The 14,290-nt window shown below is 45.5% G+C and overlaps 1 protein-coding gene across 1 annotated transcript in view; it reads left to right on the forward strand.

Annotated features, from left to right (window-relative positions):
* Window positions 1-3,381: 3,381 nt before the first annotated feature.
* The window catches only part of LOC145339606 (protein SSUH2 homolog), a 46,462-nt gene continuing 35,553 nt past the window's right edge, over window positions 3,382-14,290 (forward strand). Inside the window, exons 1-2 of the mRNA XM_080184108.1 lie at window positions 3,382-3,574; window positions 12,740-12,801. Coding sequence (XP_080040234.1) covers window positions 3,552-3,574; window positions 12,740-12,801 — 85 coding nt within the window. The 5' untranslated portion in view covers window positions 3,382-3,551. The remainder of the gene's footprint in view (window positions 3,575-12,739; window positions 12,802-14,290) is intronic.

Raw genomic sequence — 14,290 nt, forward strand, 5'->3', positions numbered from 1 at the left:
AAGAAACTACAAAGGTTGTAAATGTAGTCCAATCCATCACGCAAACCAGCCTCCCATCCATTGACTTTGTCTACACTTTCTGCTGCCTCAGGCAAAGCAGCCAGCATAATTCAGAACCCCACGCACCCCTGACATTCTGTATTCCATCTTCTTCTGTCAGGAAAAAGATACAAAAGTCTGAGATCACGTACTAACCGACTCAAGAACAGCTTCTTCCCTGTTGCTGTCAGACTTTTGAATGGACTTACCTTGCATTAAGTTGCTCTTTCTCTACACCCTAGCTATGACTGTAACACTACATTCTGCACTCTCTCATTTCCTTCTCTATGAACGGTATGCTTTCTCTGTATCGCACGCAAGAAACAATACTTTTCACTATATGCATGTGACAATAATAAATCAAATCAAATGATAGGGGTACAGGACTTGTTGCAAGTCAAGTCAAGGGCAGCAGAGTTTTAGACAGCCTAGGTTTACAGAGGGTGGAATGTGGGGGAGCAGCCAGCAATGCGCCGGGATAGTCGAGTCTACTTAACAAAGGCATGAATGAGGGTTTCAGCAACAAATGGGCTGAGAATGGGGAAGTTAAGCAATTTTTTGGAGGTGGAAGTAAGCAGTCTTGCTTCTGATTGCCATCTACTGACTCCTGTTTGGAGAATGATGCAAATTTCTCCCTCCCATAAAATTTCCCCATCCCCTAATTTTCCATGCCAGGAGGGTCTTATCCCACTGAGGTGGCCAGGCTTCATTCGTCTGCTGTCAGGAAAGTGAGCAACCCAGGGTAGGCCGCTGGCCTTCAGACGGCCAGTCTCGGTAATGCCCTGATATTAAGGCCACCTCCAGGCTGCAATAAAGGAGGTCTGTTGGTGTGTGTGAAGGGTCAGATCTCGGGATGAGGAAGACCTTTATAATCAAGTGCCCAGGCTGTTTCCGTAAAGGCCAGGATTCCATTTTTGCTCCTCCTGGCTCTGCTCCCCCCAAAAAATACAATGCACACAGGTTTACCTACCAGGCATCTTCTCTTTAGCTTACAAAAGATGGAATGTGCATAACCCAAGCTGAGCTCACTGTTGCCATGAAATGGTAAATAGGGTGCTACATATGCCACAGGATTCCGGTTGACTTTTGAAAGGGGTCTGTCACCTGGCTCAGACAGACTCTCTGCAAGCCCAGTGGATTAGCACCACTGGTATGGAAACCACAGTAACCAGCCAGGAAATCATTATCCACCATGCCAGGTGGGCACAGGGACCCTCCTCAGGCCATCCATGATCTCAATGAATGGTGGAACAAGTTCAAGCGGCGAGATGGTTTCCTCCTATTCCTATCAGGATCTTGATTTGATTTGAGTTATTATTGTCACCTGTATTAGTATACAGCGAAAAGTATTGTTTTTTGAGCACTACAAGACAAAGCATACCGAACAGAAAAAAGGAAAAGAGAGAGTGCAGAATGCTAGGGTGTAGAGAAAGGTCAACTTAATACAAGATAGGTCCATTCAAAGGTCTGATGGCAGCACAGAAGAAGCTGTTCTTGAGTCGGTTGGATGTGACCTCAGGCTTTTGTATCTTTTGCCCAACTGAAGAAGGCGGAAGAGAGTATGTCTGAGGTGCATGGGGTCCTTGATTATGCTGGCTGCTTTTCCGAGGAAGCGGCAAGTGTCAATGGATGGGAGGCTGGTTTGCAATATTGATTGGGATTCATTCACGACCCTTTGTCGTTTCTTACAGTCTTGGCAGAGCAGGAGCCATATCAAGATGTGATACAATGAGAAAGAATGCTTTCTATAGTGCATCTGTAAAAGTTGGTGAGAGCCATAGTGGACATGCCAAATTTCCTTAGCCTCTTGAGAAGGTAGAGGTGTTGGTGGGCTTCCTTAACTATGATGTCAGCATGGGGGGAACCAGGCAAGTTGTTGGTGATCTTAATACCTAGAAACTTGAAGCTCTTGACCATTTCCACTTCATCCCCATTGATGTCGATAGTGGCATGTCCCCCATTATGCTTCCTGAAGTCCATGACTATCTCCTTTGCGTTATTGACTTTGAGGGAGAGATTATTGTTATCACACCAGTTCACCAGATTTTCTATCTTTTTCCTGTCTTCCATATCGTCACTGTTTGCAATCCAACCCACTACAGTGGAGTCATCAGCAAACTTGAAAATCAAGTTGTAGGGGAATTTGGCCACAGTCATAACTGTATAAGGAGTACAGTAAGGGGCTTAGGACATAACCTTGTGGGACATCGGAGTTGAGGACGATCATGAAGGTGTTGTTGCCTATCCATACTAATTGTGGTCAGTGGGTTAGGAAGGCTAGGATCCAGTCACAGAGGGAGGAGCTGAGCCCCAGGCCACAGAGTTTTGGAGGAATAATGGTGTTGAAGGCTGAGCTGTAGTCAATAAATAGGAGTCTGACATATATGTCTTTGCTATCTAGGTGTTCCAGGATTGAGTGTAGGGTCAAGGAAATGGCGTCTGTTGTGATCTATTATGGCCGTAAGCAAACTGTAGTGGATCCAGGACTAACATTTCAAAGCACTTCATGATGATAGATGTCAGATGATAGTCACTAAGGCACGCTCCCTGGCTTTTCTTTCGTACAGGATGATGGTTATCTTCTTGAAGAAGATAGGGACCACGGATTGGTGTAAAGAGAGGTTAAAAATGCCTGCAAATACCCCTGCCAGCTGTTCCACGCAGATTCCGAGTGCTCATCCAGGGATCCCATTAGGCCAGTCGCTTTCTGTGGGCTGACTGTTGAGAAGGCTGATCTTACGTTGGCGATGGTGACGTCAGATACAGGTTTGGCCAAGGCTTCCAGGGTGGATGGCGTGCTCTCGCTGACCTCTTGCTCATAACAGGCATAGACTGCATTGAGCTCATTGGGGCCTGCGATTCTACATGCCTTCATGTCGGAATCTCTGCTCACGTCAGGTTATCTGACAAGAGATGGGGTTAGATTGTACAGCCACAAATGGCTTGCCAACACACCGCCTGAGTAGAGAATGGCCACTTGGGGGCTTCAGAGTGGCATCCAAGGGAGCCTAGCCCTCATGTGTTTTCACCATGGAAAAGGTTGGGTTTGAACTGTTTAACATTTAAGAAGCTAAAGACTTGAATATCTGATGATGTGGAGTTGCCGGCGTTGGACTGGGGTGGGCACAGTAAGAAGTCTCACAACATCAGGTTAAAGTCCAATAGGTTTATTTGGAATCACCAGCTTTTCCTCGGGTGAATCAGGCTGAATATCAGAGCCGGTGATATGCCTTTAACGGTGAATACAGTCACTTCCGCTACTGTGGTGTAGTTCTGAAAGAAGTACTGCATGAACCTCCCCTGAATGTTTAATTCCCAGTCTGAGAGGCTGCTACGGAGAAAGGAAGGAGGGATCTCGCAAAGGCGTGGAAAAGTGTTCCTGAAGGGAAGAAACGAAACTAACTGAGCCCGGAGGCCACTGAGAGTGAAACTGATCCAGCAGGGAGAGGAGTGCGGAGGTTTGGCAGAGTGAAGACATCGCTGGGCACAGACACTGACTGCCGTCCCAAACTATGGACAAACAAGCACTGCTCAGGTAAAAGAAACCCCAACCTTCTACAACTCTCCGGCTGCAGCTTACGTTCTCCCCTGCTGTTGACTGAACCATGACTACAGTGTACAGTAAAGCTGGCTTCTTGTAAATATTATAATTGCAAGTTCAATCAACCGGCCATTGCAACTTGCAACAGCCGGAATCGACTTTCTTCCCCGAGGTTTACTGAGACTGAGGGGGAGGGGGGGGGGGGAGGAGGAGGAGAGATTCTCTATCGCAGATATCACTGCATTCCGATGTCCTCGGCTTTAACATAGCCAGATGCAACAGGTAACGGTGGCAGCCAGTGGCTTACAGGCTGCACTGTGTTGCACAGACTGAAGTGTATCCCATGATGTGGGAGTCTGTGATTGAAGGCTAACTATTGGAAAAGTGTTGTGAGCAACTCGGCAGGAAAATGCAGAGGGGCATGAATTAATGTGTTTTTATCTCACAGTTTTCTTTAAGCCCCTGCTTATTGGCCCATTAAGAATATTTGGGTGGGAATTGGTTGTTTGATTGACAGTCAGTAGTCATCCAGTTGGATGATAGTCTCTTCGCTTTCCTATTGATGTGGGATGGTGGCACCCCGGAGGATGGATGTGTCCAATGATCAACTGTAGGGTGGACAGTTTGAGACTAGAATCCCTACAGTGCAGAAGGAGGTGATTCAGCCCATCGAGTCTGCACCGACCACAATCCCGCTCAGGTCCCATTCTCGTAACCCTACACATTTACCCTGCTAATCCCCTGACACTAGGGTCAACTTAACATGGCCAATCCACTTAACCTGCACATCTTTGGAGTGCGGGAGGGAACTGAAACTCGCGCAGACACAGGGAAGATGTGCAAACTCCACACAGACAGTGATCCAAGGCTGGAATTGAACCTGCGTCCCTGGCACTGAGAGGCAGCAATGCTAACCACTGTGCAGCCATGCCGTCCCGGGGCTGGGATTTTACCGTCCTGCTTGCCTCTGGAATTGGAGCAGGTGAAGGGCAGACCATGGAAAGGCCTGTTGGCCTCAGGCAGGATTTTATGGTTTCAAGACAAGTGAGACCATAAAATCCAACCCTCGAGGTCTGGCATTAAATCTCCACTGGGAATATCGCTAACCAGGATCGACAACTAGAACTTCCAGAGGTTCTTACTCTGCTTGTCTTGGTGGGGCCTCAGAACACCATTTCAGACCAAAATCAGTTTTTAAATCCAATAACTGTATTCCTTTTGCTGACCAGAATGTTTCCAGTCTTGTGCCAATAAAAGAACCTAACAATTAGAACATTACAGCGCGGAACAGGCCCTTCGGCCCACAATTGAGAGGGTGAATCTCCTTTCCGTTGAGAAAGAAGACTGAGGGGGTGACCAAATAGAGATTGTTAAAGTTCTGAAAGGTCTTGATGGAGTAGATACAGAGAGAATATTTTCACTCGTGGAGAAGAGCATAACTAGAGACCATCGATATAAGACAGTCACCGAGGAATTTAGAAGAAACTTCTTTCCCTAGGGTTGCCAATTGTGATTAGCCAACACACCCATCCTTATTATGTGCTACCTTCCTATGCCAATTGGACAGCAAAAGGACTCATTGCCCAATTTGATAATGCTTAACCGGGAGCCAAACAGCCATTGTTTTCAATATTTTTATATTTGATATAGAGAAATGTTCAAAGAAAATGAGAACTTTTTTACTGTCCCAATATATTCTATACTATGGTCAATACAGGGAATTATCCCATCTGCTTCTTAATCAATTTATCTATCTGACTCGCACATGCACCACAAGGTCACCTATTTCTGTATACTTCTCAGAATCCAATCATTTATAGTGTATACCCTTGCCCGGTTTGTCTTTCCCAATACACTATTTCATAACTTCTGCAGACCTCTTTTTTGCACACCATGCTGCAGGTTTTTCCATTATTTTTCAACCACACAACCAATTTTTGTATCATCAGCGAACTTCTTACTCATGCTTCTTACATTTAAGTCCAAATTATTGATATATGCCATGGACAGCAAGGGATCCAAAGCTTGAGCCTGATTGAATCACACTTGAAATAACTTTCCAGTCGCAAAAACACCCACTGATCACAAACTCTTTCCTTGCTGCCATTGAGCCAGTTTTGGACCCAACTTGTCCTTGGAGCCAAGGAGCTTTCATGATATGACCATGTTAAAGGCCTTTCTAAAATTCATGTTGACTGCATCAAATGAGCTACTCTTATCAACCCTCCTTGTTACCACCTCAAAAAATTCAATCAAGTTATTCAGGCACATTGGGCAGGATTTTACAGCCTCGCTTGGGCAAGATCATAAAATTATGCCCGAGGCCATCAGAAATTTCCATTCTGGGAACACCGCCCACCCTGGAATCGGAGTGGGCAATGTGGTAGGGTTTTTTTCATCTTTCCCTTTACAAATCCATGCCAACCGTCATTAATTAATCCATACCTTTCTAAAAGATGATTTATAATGTCCATTAAAACCTTTTTTTAATAATTTGCCTGCCAGCAAGATTAAGCTTTTCCACATAATGCTATATTTTGCTGAATTGTAGTCACTGCCATCAAAATACTCTCCACCCTTCCCCTGATCCCCTATCCACTGGCCCAGCATCATTCCCTCAATTGAGGTCCAGAACTGCTGCTTCCCCTTCAGACAAGCTGTGCATTCGCTAAATAGTTCTCCTGAATACTTTTTAAGAATTTTGTGTCCTCTACCTTTTACAGTGAATTTAACCAATTAACAGGAGACTAATTGAAATCCCGTATTTTAAAAAGTTAAACTTAGCTTATTAGTGTCACAAGTAAGCTTACATTAATACTGCAATGGAGTTACTGTGAAAATCCCCTAGTCACCACACTTCTATTGTTCTGCAATTTGCCTGTGCATTTTCTTTTATTTCCTGCTGGCCATTTGGAGGCCTATAGTCTATGTCACTGCTTGTTTCTTTATTTGATCCTGAATTCAACTCATTTGATGCTGTATCTAGGACATTATCCCTCCTTTCAGCTGTCCCTGTTTCCTTAATCAAAATCCCTCTCTCTTTCCCATCTGAAAATCCTGCAACAGGAACGAGCTGCTATTCATGCCCTTGTTTAAGCCATGCTTCAATAACGGCTATAATATTCTACTTCCAAGTATCTGTCTGTGCCTCAGCTCATCTGACTTATTCACTAGTCTCCTTACATTGAAGTATATAACATCAAGCACTGTCAAACTCCTTTGTTGTCTATTTTCTAACCTTTGACTTCTCTATCCTCCATACTTGCTTACTAATTTCATGTCTTCCATTTCCAGCTTTGTTTCACATGCTTGTGAATCTCTGTTCAGGTTTCCATCCCTCTGCCAGGGTAGTTTAACCCTCCCCAACAGCAGTAACAACCTGCCCACTATGATATTGGTCCTAACCCTGATGAGATGTACCATGTTCCGCTTAGAACCATCTCCCCAGAGCTGGTCCCAATGCTCGAGAAATCTAAAGCCCTCTCTCCTGTACCACCTATTCAGCCACGGGTCCTGTACCCACTAGTGTGTGGCAGCAGGAGTAATCCGGAGATTACTATCTTTAAGGTCCCACTTCTTAATTTCCTTTCTAGTTCCTTAAAATCTACTTGCAGGATTTTATCCCTCTTTCTATCGATATTGCTGATACCAACATGGCCTGTGACTTCTGGCTGTTTACACTTCCCGCACTGCAACAGTTCAGTGTTATCCTTGACCCTGGCAGTAGGGAGGCAACATACCATCCAGGCATATATATGGCTGCAGAAACGCCGATCCATTTTCACAAGTATCAAATCTCCTATCATTTATCACTTTTCTGGCCTTCCTCTTTCCCCGTTGCACAGCTGAGCCAGTCATGGTGCCATGGACCTGGTTGTATTCCCCAGAGATTGCCGTGGACCTGGCTCTGATTGTAGTGCCCAAGAGATACCATTACCCTCAACTGTATTCAGATCTGAAAATTGGTCAGAGAGCACAAGGCACTTGGGGTTTTGTGATCTATCTGCCTCTTTATCTTTGACTATCTGGCAGTCATCCATTTCCTCACTGTCTGCATAGCCTGAAGTTGCAGGATCATCACCTGCTATCCCTGTAACTCTGAGCCCTACTGATACACCACAGAGATGCCATTTCTTGCTGAAGCTGCTCTAGCTGATAACTTATGCACATATCGTTGTCCAATGCCCTGTTTTGTTTTAATTTATTTATTAGTGTCACAAGTAGGCTTACATTAACACTGCAATGAAGTTACTGTGAACATCCCCTAGTCACCACACTCTGGCGCCTGTTGGAGTACACTGAGAGAAAATTTAGCATGGCCAGTTCACCGAACCACATCTTTCAGATTGTGGGAAGAAACTGGAGCACCCGGAGGAAACCCATGCAGATACTGGGAGAACCTGCAAACTCCACACAAACAATGACCCAAGATTGAACCTGGGCACTGTGAGGCAGCATTGCTAACCATTGTGCCACCATGCTGCCCTGGTGCTTCCACATGGTACAAGATGCACATTCAACAAGACTGAGGTGCCCTGACTTTATTTATTAAACTAACATGAACAGAAAAAGACTTGTCCCTGATCGGGACAAAAACAGGCATACCAGCTACTTTCCAGCCACGACATTGTCCCTTCCTTCGCAAGTCTCTGATTGGAAATATTTTTGCTAAAGCAGTTATATTATCATCATTGTTAGAATTCTCTGGTCCTTGTGCTTGACAGCCTCTCCTCACAACTGCTTCTCCCAGATTTTACAGTCTCTCCTCTCCTAAGTTTGATGTTCTCCACAGTTTTGGGTCACCTGATGGTCATAAAAGGCATCATATTCTTTCTTTTCACCATCTTTACTTGTCTGTTTCACACCTTTGACGGCTTTTCCTGACTTTCCCATTCTCATTATTCTAAATCTGAAACACAAATCATTTATTCTGGAATCCTGCGTATTGAAGCAAAACCTGCCTTGGCTCCATGTTCTCCTCCCTTAAACACTTTGATCAAATCCCATCCTTACTGGCTGAAAAAAGAGTTCCAGTACAGCTAATTCTTCTCATAGTTCTATTCCCTTAGTTCCCAGAATCAATCCAGTAGTTAACAAAGAAAGACCTGCATTTATGTAGCATCCTTCACAACTGTATAACGTTTCATTTGAAAAGTAACACCTCTGACAGAGCAGCACTCCCTTAGCACTGCTCTGAAGTGTCAGCCTAAAGTTTGTGCTCCAGACTCTGATTTGGAATTCCAACTTGCAATCTTTTTGATCAGAGACCAGACTGTTACCCAGCGAGGCACCACAGACACACTGACCAGGATTTCATAGCCCTGCCAGTTTGTTACCTGCCAGCAGGTACGGTGGGCTATTTAGATTCCTGTTTATTCAGTGAGATTGTAATATCCTTTTGAGTGGGAAGGATCTTAAAATCCTGGCCACTAGATTACAGGGCTTGTGTGCATGTATGTTTTACAACAGCTAAATGCTAAATTGTCTCTATTTATTTGTATTTGTAGGACACAATGTTATTCTTACAGGACTAATAATGCAGAGGCCCAGGGTAATGCTCCGGGTACCTGTGTATGCCGTAAAAACTCATCTGGTTTACTAATGTCCTTTAGGGAAGGAAATCTGCCATCCTTACCTGGTTTGGCCATCATGTGACTCCAGATCCATAGCAATGTGGTTAACTCTTAACTGCCCTCTGAAATAACCTAGTAAGCTACTCAATTCAAGGACAATTTTAAAGTTTTAAAGTTTATTAGTTTCACAAGTAGGCTTGCATTAACACTGCAATGAAGTTACTGTGAAAATCTCCTAGTTGCTACACTCCGGTATCTGTTCGGGTACACTGAAGGAGAATTTAGCATGGCCAATGCATCTAACCTAACCAGATCGGACTGTGGGAGGAAACCGGAGCACCTGGTGGAAACCCACACAGACATGGGGAGAATGTGCAAACTCTACACAGTGATGCCCACATCCCATAAAAGAGTAAAGAAAACATGACTGTGTACATTTCTGATGGTGTGGCCCATTCGTTCTGCCTTTGTTTCTCTATAAGTGCATCCACGTGTCTGTTTCAGCTCGACAATGCAGAGGGACCTTGGGGTCCTTGTGCATGAGTCGCAAAAACCCAGCCTGCAGGTGTAGCAGGTGGTCAGGAAGGCGAATGGGATGCTGGCCTTCATAGCGAGGGGGATTGAATATAAAAGTAGGGAGGTCTTGCTGCAGCTGTATAGGGCATTGGTGAGGCCGCAGCTGGAGTATTGTGTGCAGTTTTGGTCGCCGCACTTACGCAAGGATATTTTGGCCTTGGAGGGAGTGCAGAGGAGGTTTACTAGGCTGATACCGGAGTTGAGGGGGTTGAGCTATGAGGAGAGGCTGAATAAACTAGGCTTGTACTCGTTAGAGTTTAGAAGAATGAGGGGAGATCTCATTGAGACATATATGATGATGAATGGGATGGATAGGATAGAGGTGGAGAGACTCTTCCCGCTCAGAAAGGACAGTAGGACTAGGGGGCACAGCCTCAAGATAAAGGGGGGGGTGGTTTAGAACGGAGTTGAGGAGGAACTTCTTCACTCAAAGGGTGGTGAATCTCCATCAGCCATGATCTTATTGAATGGCGGGGCAGGCTCGAAGGGCTAGATGGCCTACTCCTGCTCCTATTTCTTATGTTCTTATGTGCCTTTCTTTTCTCCTCTCTCTCTCGCTCGCTATCTCTAATTTATATGTATGCGGAAACTGATAACTTCCTCTGGTTGTCAAAAATAAGTCTGGGGCCAAGTGATCTTAAAAAAAGATAAACCACATCAACAGCTGCATGTTTCTTTCGTAATGTGACATTGGCCATGCTAAACTTGCTCCTTAGTGTTCTGAGATGTGTAAGTTAGAGGGATTAGCAGGTAAAATATGTAGGGGCATGGGGAACGGGCTGGGTGGGATTCTGGTCAGTGCAGACTCGATGGGCTGAATGGCCTCTTTCTGCACTGTAGGATTCTATGAACATAGGTATATAGATCGGAAAGGAACCACAGATTCTTACAATACCGTAGGGGGTTGTTCAGCCTGTCTTTGATGTACCTGCTGTTTGAAACAACTGTCCAATGTAGTCCCACCTCAACTTTTCCCCAAAATGCTACAAGTTAGTCCTCTCCAAGTACACATCCAATTACCTTAAAAGTCCTTATGGAATCTGCTGCCACCACACTTCCAGGAGTCTGTTCTATATCACAGCTGTCCTTGTATGAAAATAATTGTCCTCATTTCTCCTCATGTTGTTCCATATCTACTCTGTCCAGACCTTTCATCATTTTTGAATAACTTCATCAAATCTCCTCTCAACTTCTCCAGTCTATCTATGTAACTGCAGTTCCTCATCCCTGGAACCATTCTCTTGAATAATTTCTGAACCCTTTCAAATGCTTTCTCACTCTTCCTCAAATGTGGTGCCCACAATTGGACACAATACACTAGTTAAAGCTGACCAGCAATGCAAAGTCCCCATCCAGCACTGCAGTCACACACTGTATCTCCACAGGAAAATTGTTCTTTTTGTCCCTAAAAGTATTTTTGCCTTCCGTTTTGGGTTATGGTTGATCTTTTCTGATAATACCTCTTTCCCCCATAATAATCATTCTCGACTTCCTGCTGCACTCTGCATCCTGACTTGGAACTATATCATCATTCCTTCACTGTCGCTGGATCAAAATCCTGGAACTCCCTTTTTAGCAGCATGGTGCGGCTCCTACATCACATGGATTGTAAAGTATTTGTGACACAGTAACAGGCCAGTTGGCTCCACAGGTCCATCTCAGTATTTATGCTCAACCTAAACCTCCTCCCACTGTTCTTCATCCAGCCCATTCATAGGTCCTTCTCTTCCTTTCTCCTCTATGTATTTATCTAGCTTCCCCTTAAATACAGTATTTGAAGAAGAACAGGTCACCCCAGTGTCTAACCCAATATTAATCCTTCAACCAGCACCATCTAAATATTTTGGGCATGATCTTTCCAGCCCGCTGTGCCAGTCGATCAGCACAGCGTACGAGGCTTTCACACCAGACGTGAACCAATCTCACACTGAAAGCCATCTTTCCAGCCCTGCTTTGCATGTCATTAATGCGCCCAAATCACTGCTTCCAGCCTCCCAGACTTTTGCCCTCATTGGCAGGACCGCCGATGAGAATCACTCATGGTCCCCACCAATTGGGACCAGACATGATAGTCATGCCGGGAGGATTGGAGGCCATTGAAGTCCCTGCATGGTCAGGGGCATGGCCAAATACTGCCCATGGGGCAGCGCTAGCCTGGCAGTGCCCATTGGACTCTCTGGCACCTCACAATGCAACATAAATGCGCCGGGGTAGTGTCAATGGGGTAAAGCCTGAGTGGGAGTGGGGCAATGCTGGGGGAGGCAAGGGGAGAGTTCTGCAGTGGATGTGAAGGGAGCTCCGAGGGGTATTTTTGGGGGGGCGGGAATGGGAGTGGGGGACTACACTTTGCAGACAGGGGGTGATCAGCCGGGGTGGGGGTCGAACTCTGCAGATGGAGGCATGATCGGCAGGGGGTTGGGGGGTGGAGTGGTGGGGGGGAGTTAGCTAGCAGAGGGAATGATGGGTTAGGGGGCAGATATCTGTGCCAGAGGTGTGGCAGGATATCTGCCAGTGCATTGGAAGATCAGGGCACCTGTGCAATGGCACCTCAAGTGCTCAGCAGCCAGCTTAGGCTCTGCTATTTCTCCTCTCTTCCCCCCCTACCTTACTCATCCAGGCTTTTTTTTGCACTGAGTGCTGTAAGATGGCAACCCACAGCTCACCATAAAAAAACTTTGAAATTTTTTTCATAAGATCATGCCCTTTTCTGATCAATTATTTCATTTCTCTCTATGGGATCTCACTGTGTACAAATTCACTGCCTCTTTCCTACATTACAACAGAAAAGTGCTTTGGATCATCTTACGCTCGTGAAAGACATTACATAAATGCAACCTTTTTGATATTTTAAGATCCCTGTGATAGCAATTTTATCTTGATAGATAGTAGGTCATACTTAGCATAAAGGGATATGGTTTGATTTGGGTCTCCCCAATATGTCCAAATGAAGCTGATTGTACATGTCGTAATCTTCAATTCACACTGATAAATTCTTGTATTTTTCTTTCAGTGACACTCAAGGTCATTATGGATCTACGTACTCTGAGCCTTTACCGGCATCCACAGCTGCAGGTAAAGCCTGGTCAGGTCTGAATTAACTAAAATATTAAAGGGCCACTACCTGGGCTAGCTGCTTTTGGGAAGCATATCTATTGAGATTGTGGACATGTAGCAGGTAAATTTCAATGAATGCCATCCTCTGCTGAGAATCCTTGATCCCAGTGTTAACCTCTTCAGGACGGGATACGAAGAAATCCATTGGAATGCTTTAGTAAAGTCATAGAATCTTTACAGTATACAGAAGGAGTCCATTCGGCCCATCAAATCTGTACAGACTACAATCCTACCCAGACTCTATTCCCGTAACTCCACACATTTACCCTGCTAATCCCCCTTTCACTAGGGTCAATTTAGCATAGCCAATTCACCTAACTCGCTCATCTTTGGACTGTGGGAGGAAACCGGAGCACCCAGAGGAAACCCAGCAGACATGGGGAGGATGTGCAATCGCTACACAGTTGATGACCTGAGGCTGGAATTGAACCTGGGTCCCTGGCACTGTGAGGCAGCAGTGCTAACCACTGTGCCACCATGCTGCCCTAAAGTATTTCCACATTATTTTTAATCAGTTTAGTGTGGAACCTGAATGATCATAAACCCATTGTAGAGGAGCATCATCTTCAAGGAATGGCCACAAAGCAGTGGCAGATCAGAACATTATCTTCTTAACAGAACTAAGGTAAACTGGGGCAATGCAGAGGGAGCTTTACTTTGTGCTAACCTACCTCAAGAACAACTTGTATTTTATGTTATGGGGTGGGTCCTGAACACACTGGCAAGCCCAGCCTCACAGAAATCGGACCCCCCCCCCCCCACACAGACAGTGGTACCCCCTCTATCATTGAAGGCCTGTTCTCCTTCACCCACCACAACAGAGATCGTCAGCAAGATCGCTCTTCCCCCCAACCTTCCCGTAACATAAATCACGGCATTGGGGCCCTCCTAATATATCCCTTTTTCATGTCCCACTCCTTTATGCTTCACCCCTTGGCACTGACCCTGGCAATGCCACTCTGACACTTTCAGGACAGCGCCAATTTGGCATGGCCCAACTTGTCCCCAGCCACCCGATGGTTTCAATGGCCTCTGATCCCCTTCACATGGTCCAGGGGCTCTCGCTGGCACTAAATATGCTCGGCCCCTCCCCCACAATTCTTCAACGCCGTACAGCCCCAGCATACTCTGGGCCTGAGCATGCAGGGTCGGAAAAATCACCCCTCACTGTAACAGAACACCAAAAGTCTGGTCAAAGTGATGGGTTTAAGAAGGAGAGAGGGACAGGTGGGGAGGCAGCAAGTCTTATTGAGGGAATTCCGGAGCATTCCAGAGAATTCCAGACCCCTGAAGGCAAAACCGGCAATGGTGGGGTTGTAAGGGCGGTTTTTGGTAAGGAAATCAAGGGTGTGCGAGAGATGGCACAGAACCTTTAGGTGGGAACATCTTCATTTGGTGCGAGACATTCTCAAATGGAAGAAAGATCGGCAAGTGTGGCTGTCTTGGT

This window comes from Carcharhinus amblyrhynchos, chromosome 3 (assembly GCF_965287045.1).
Source record: "Carcharhinus amblyrhynchos chromosome 3, sCarAmb.v2.hapA, whole genome shotgun sequence".
Classification (NCBI taxonomy): Eukaryota; Metazoa; Chordata; class Chondrichthyes; order Carcharhiniformes; family Carcharhinidae; genus Carcharhinus; species Carcharhinus amblyrhynchos.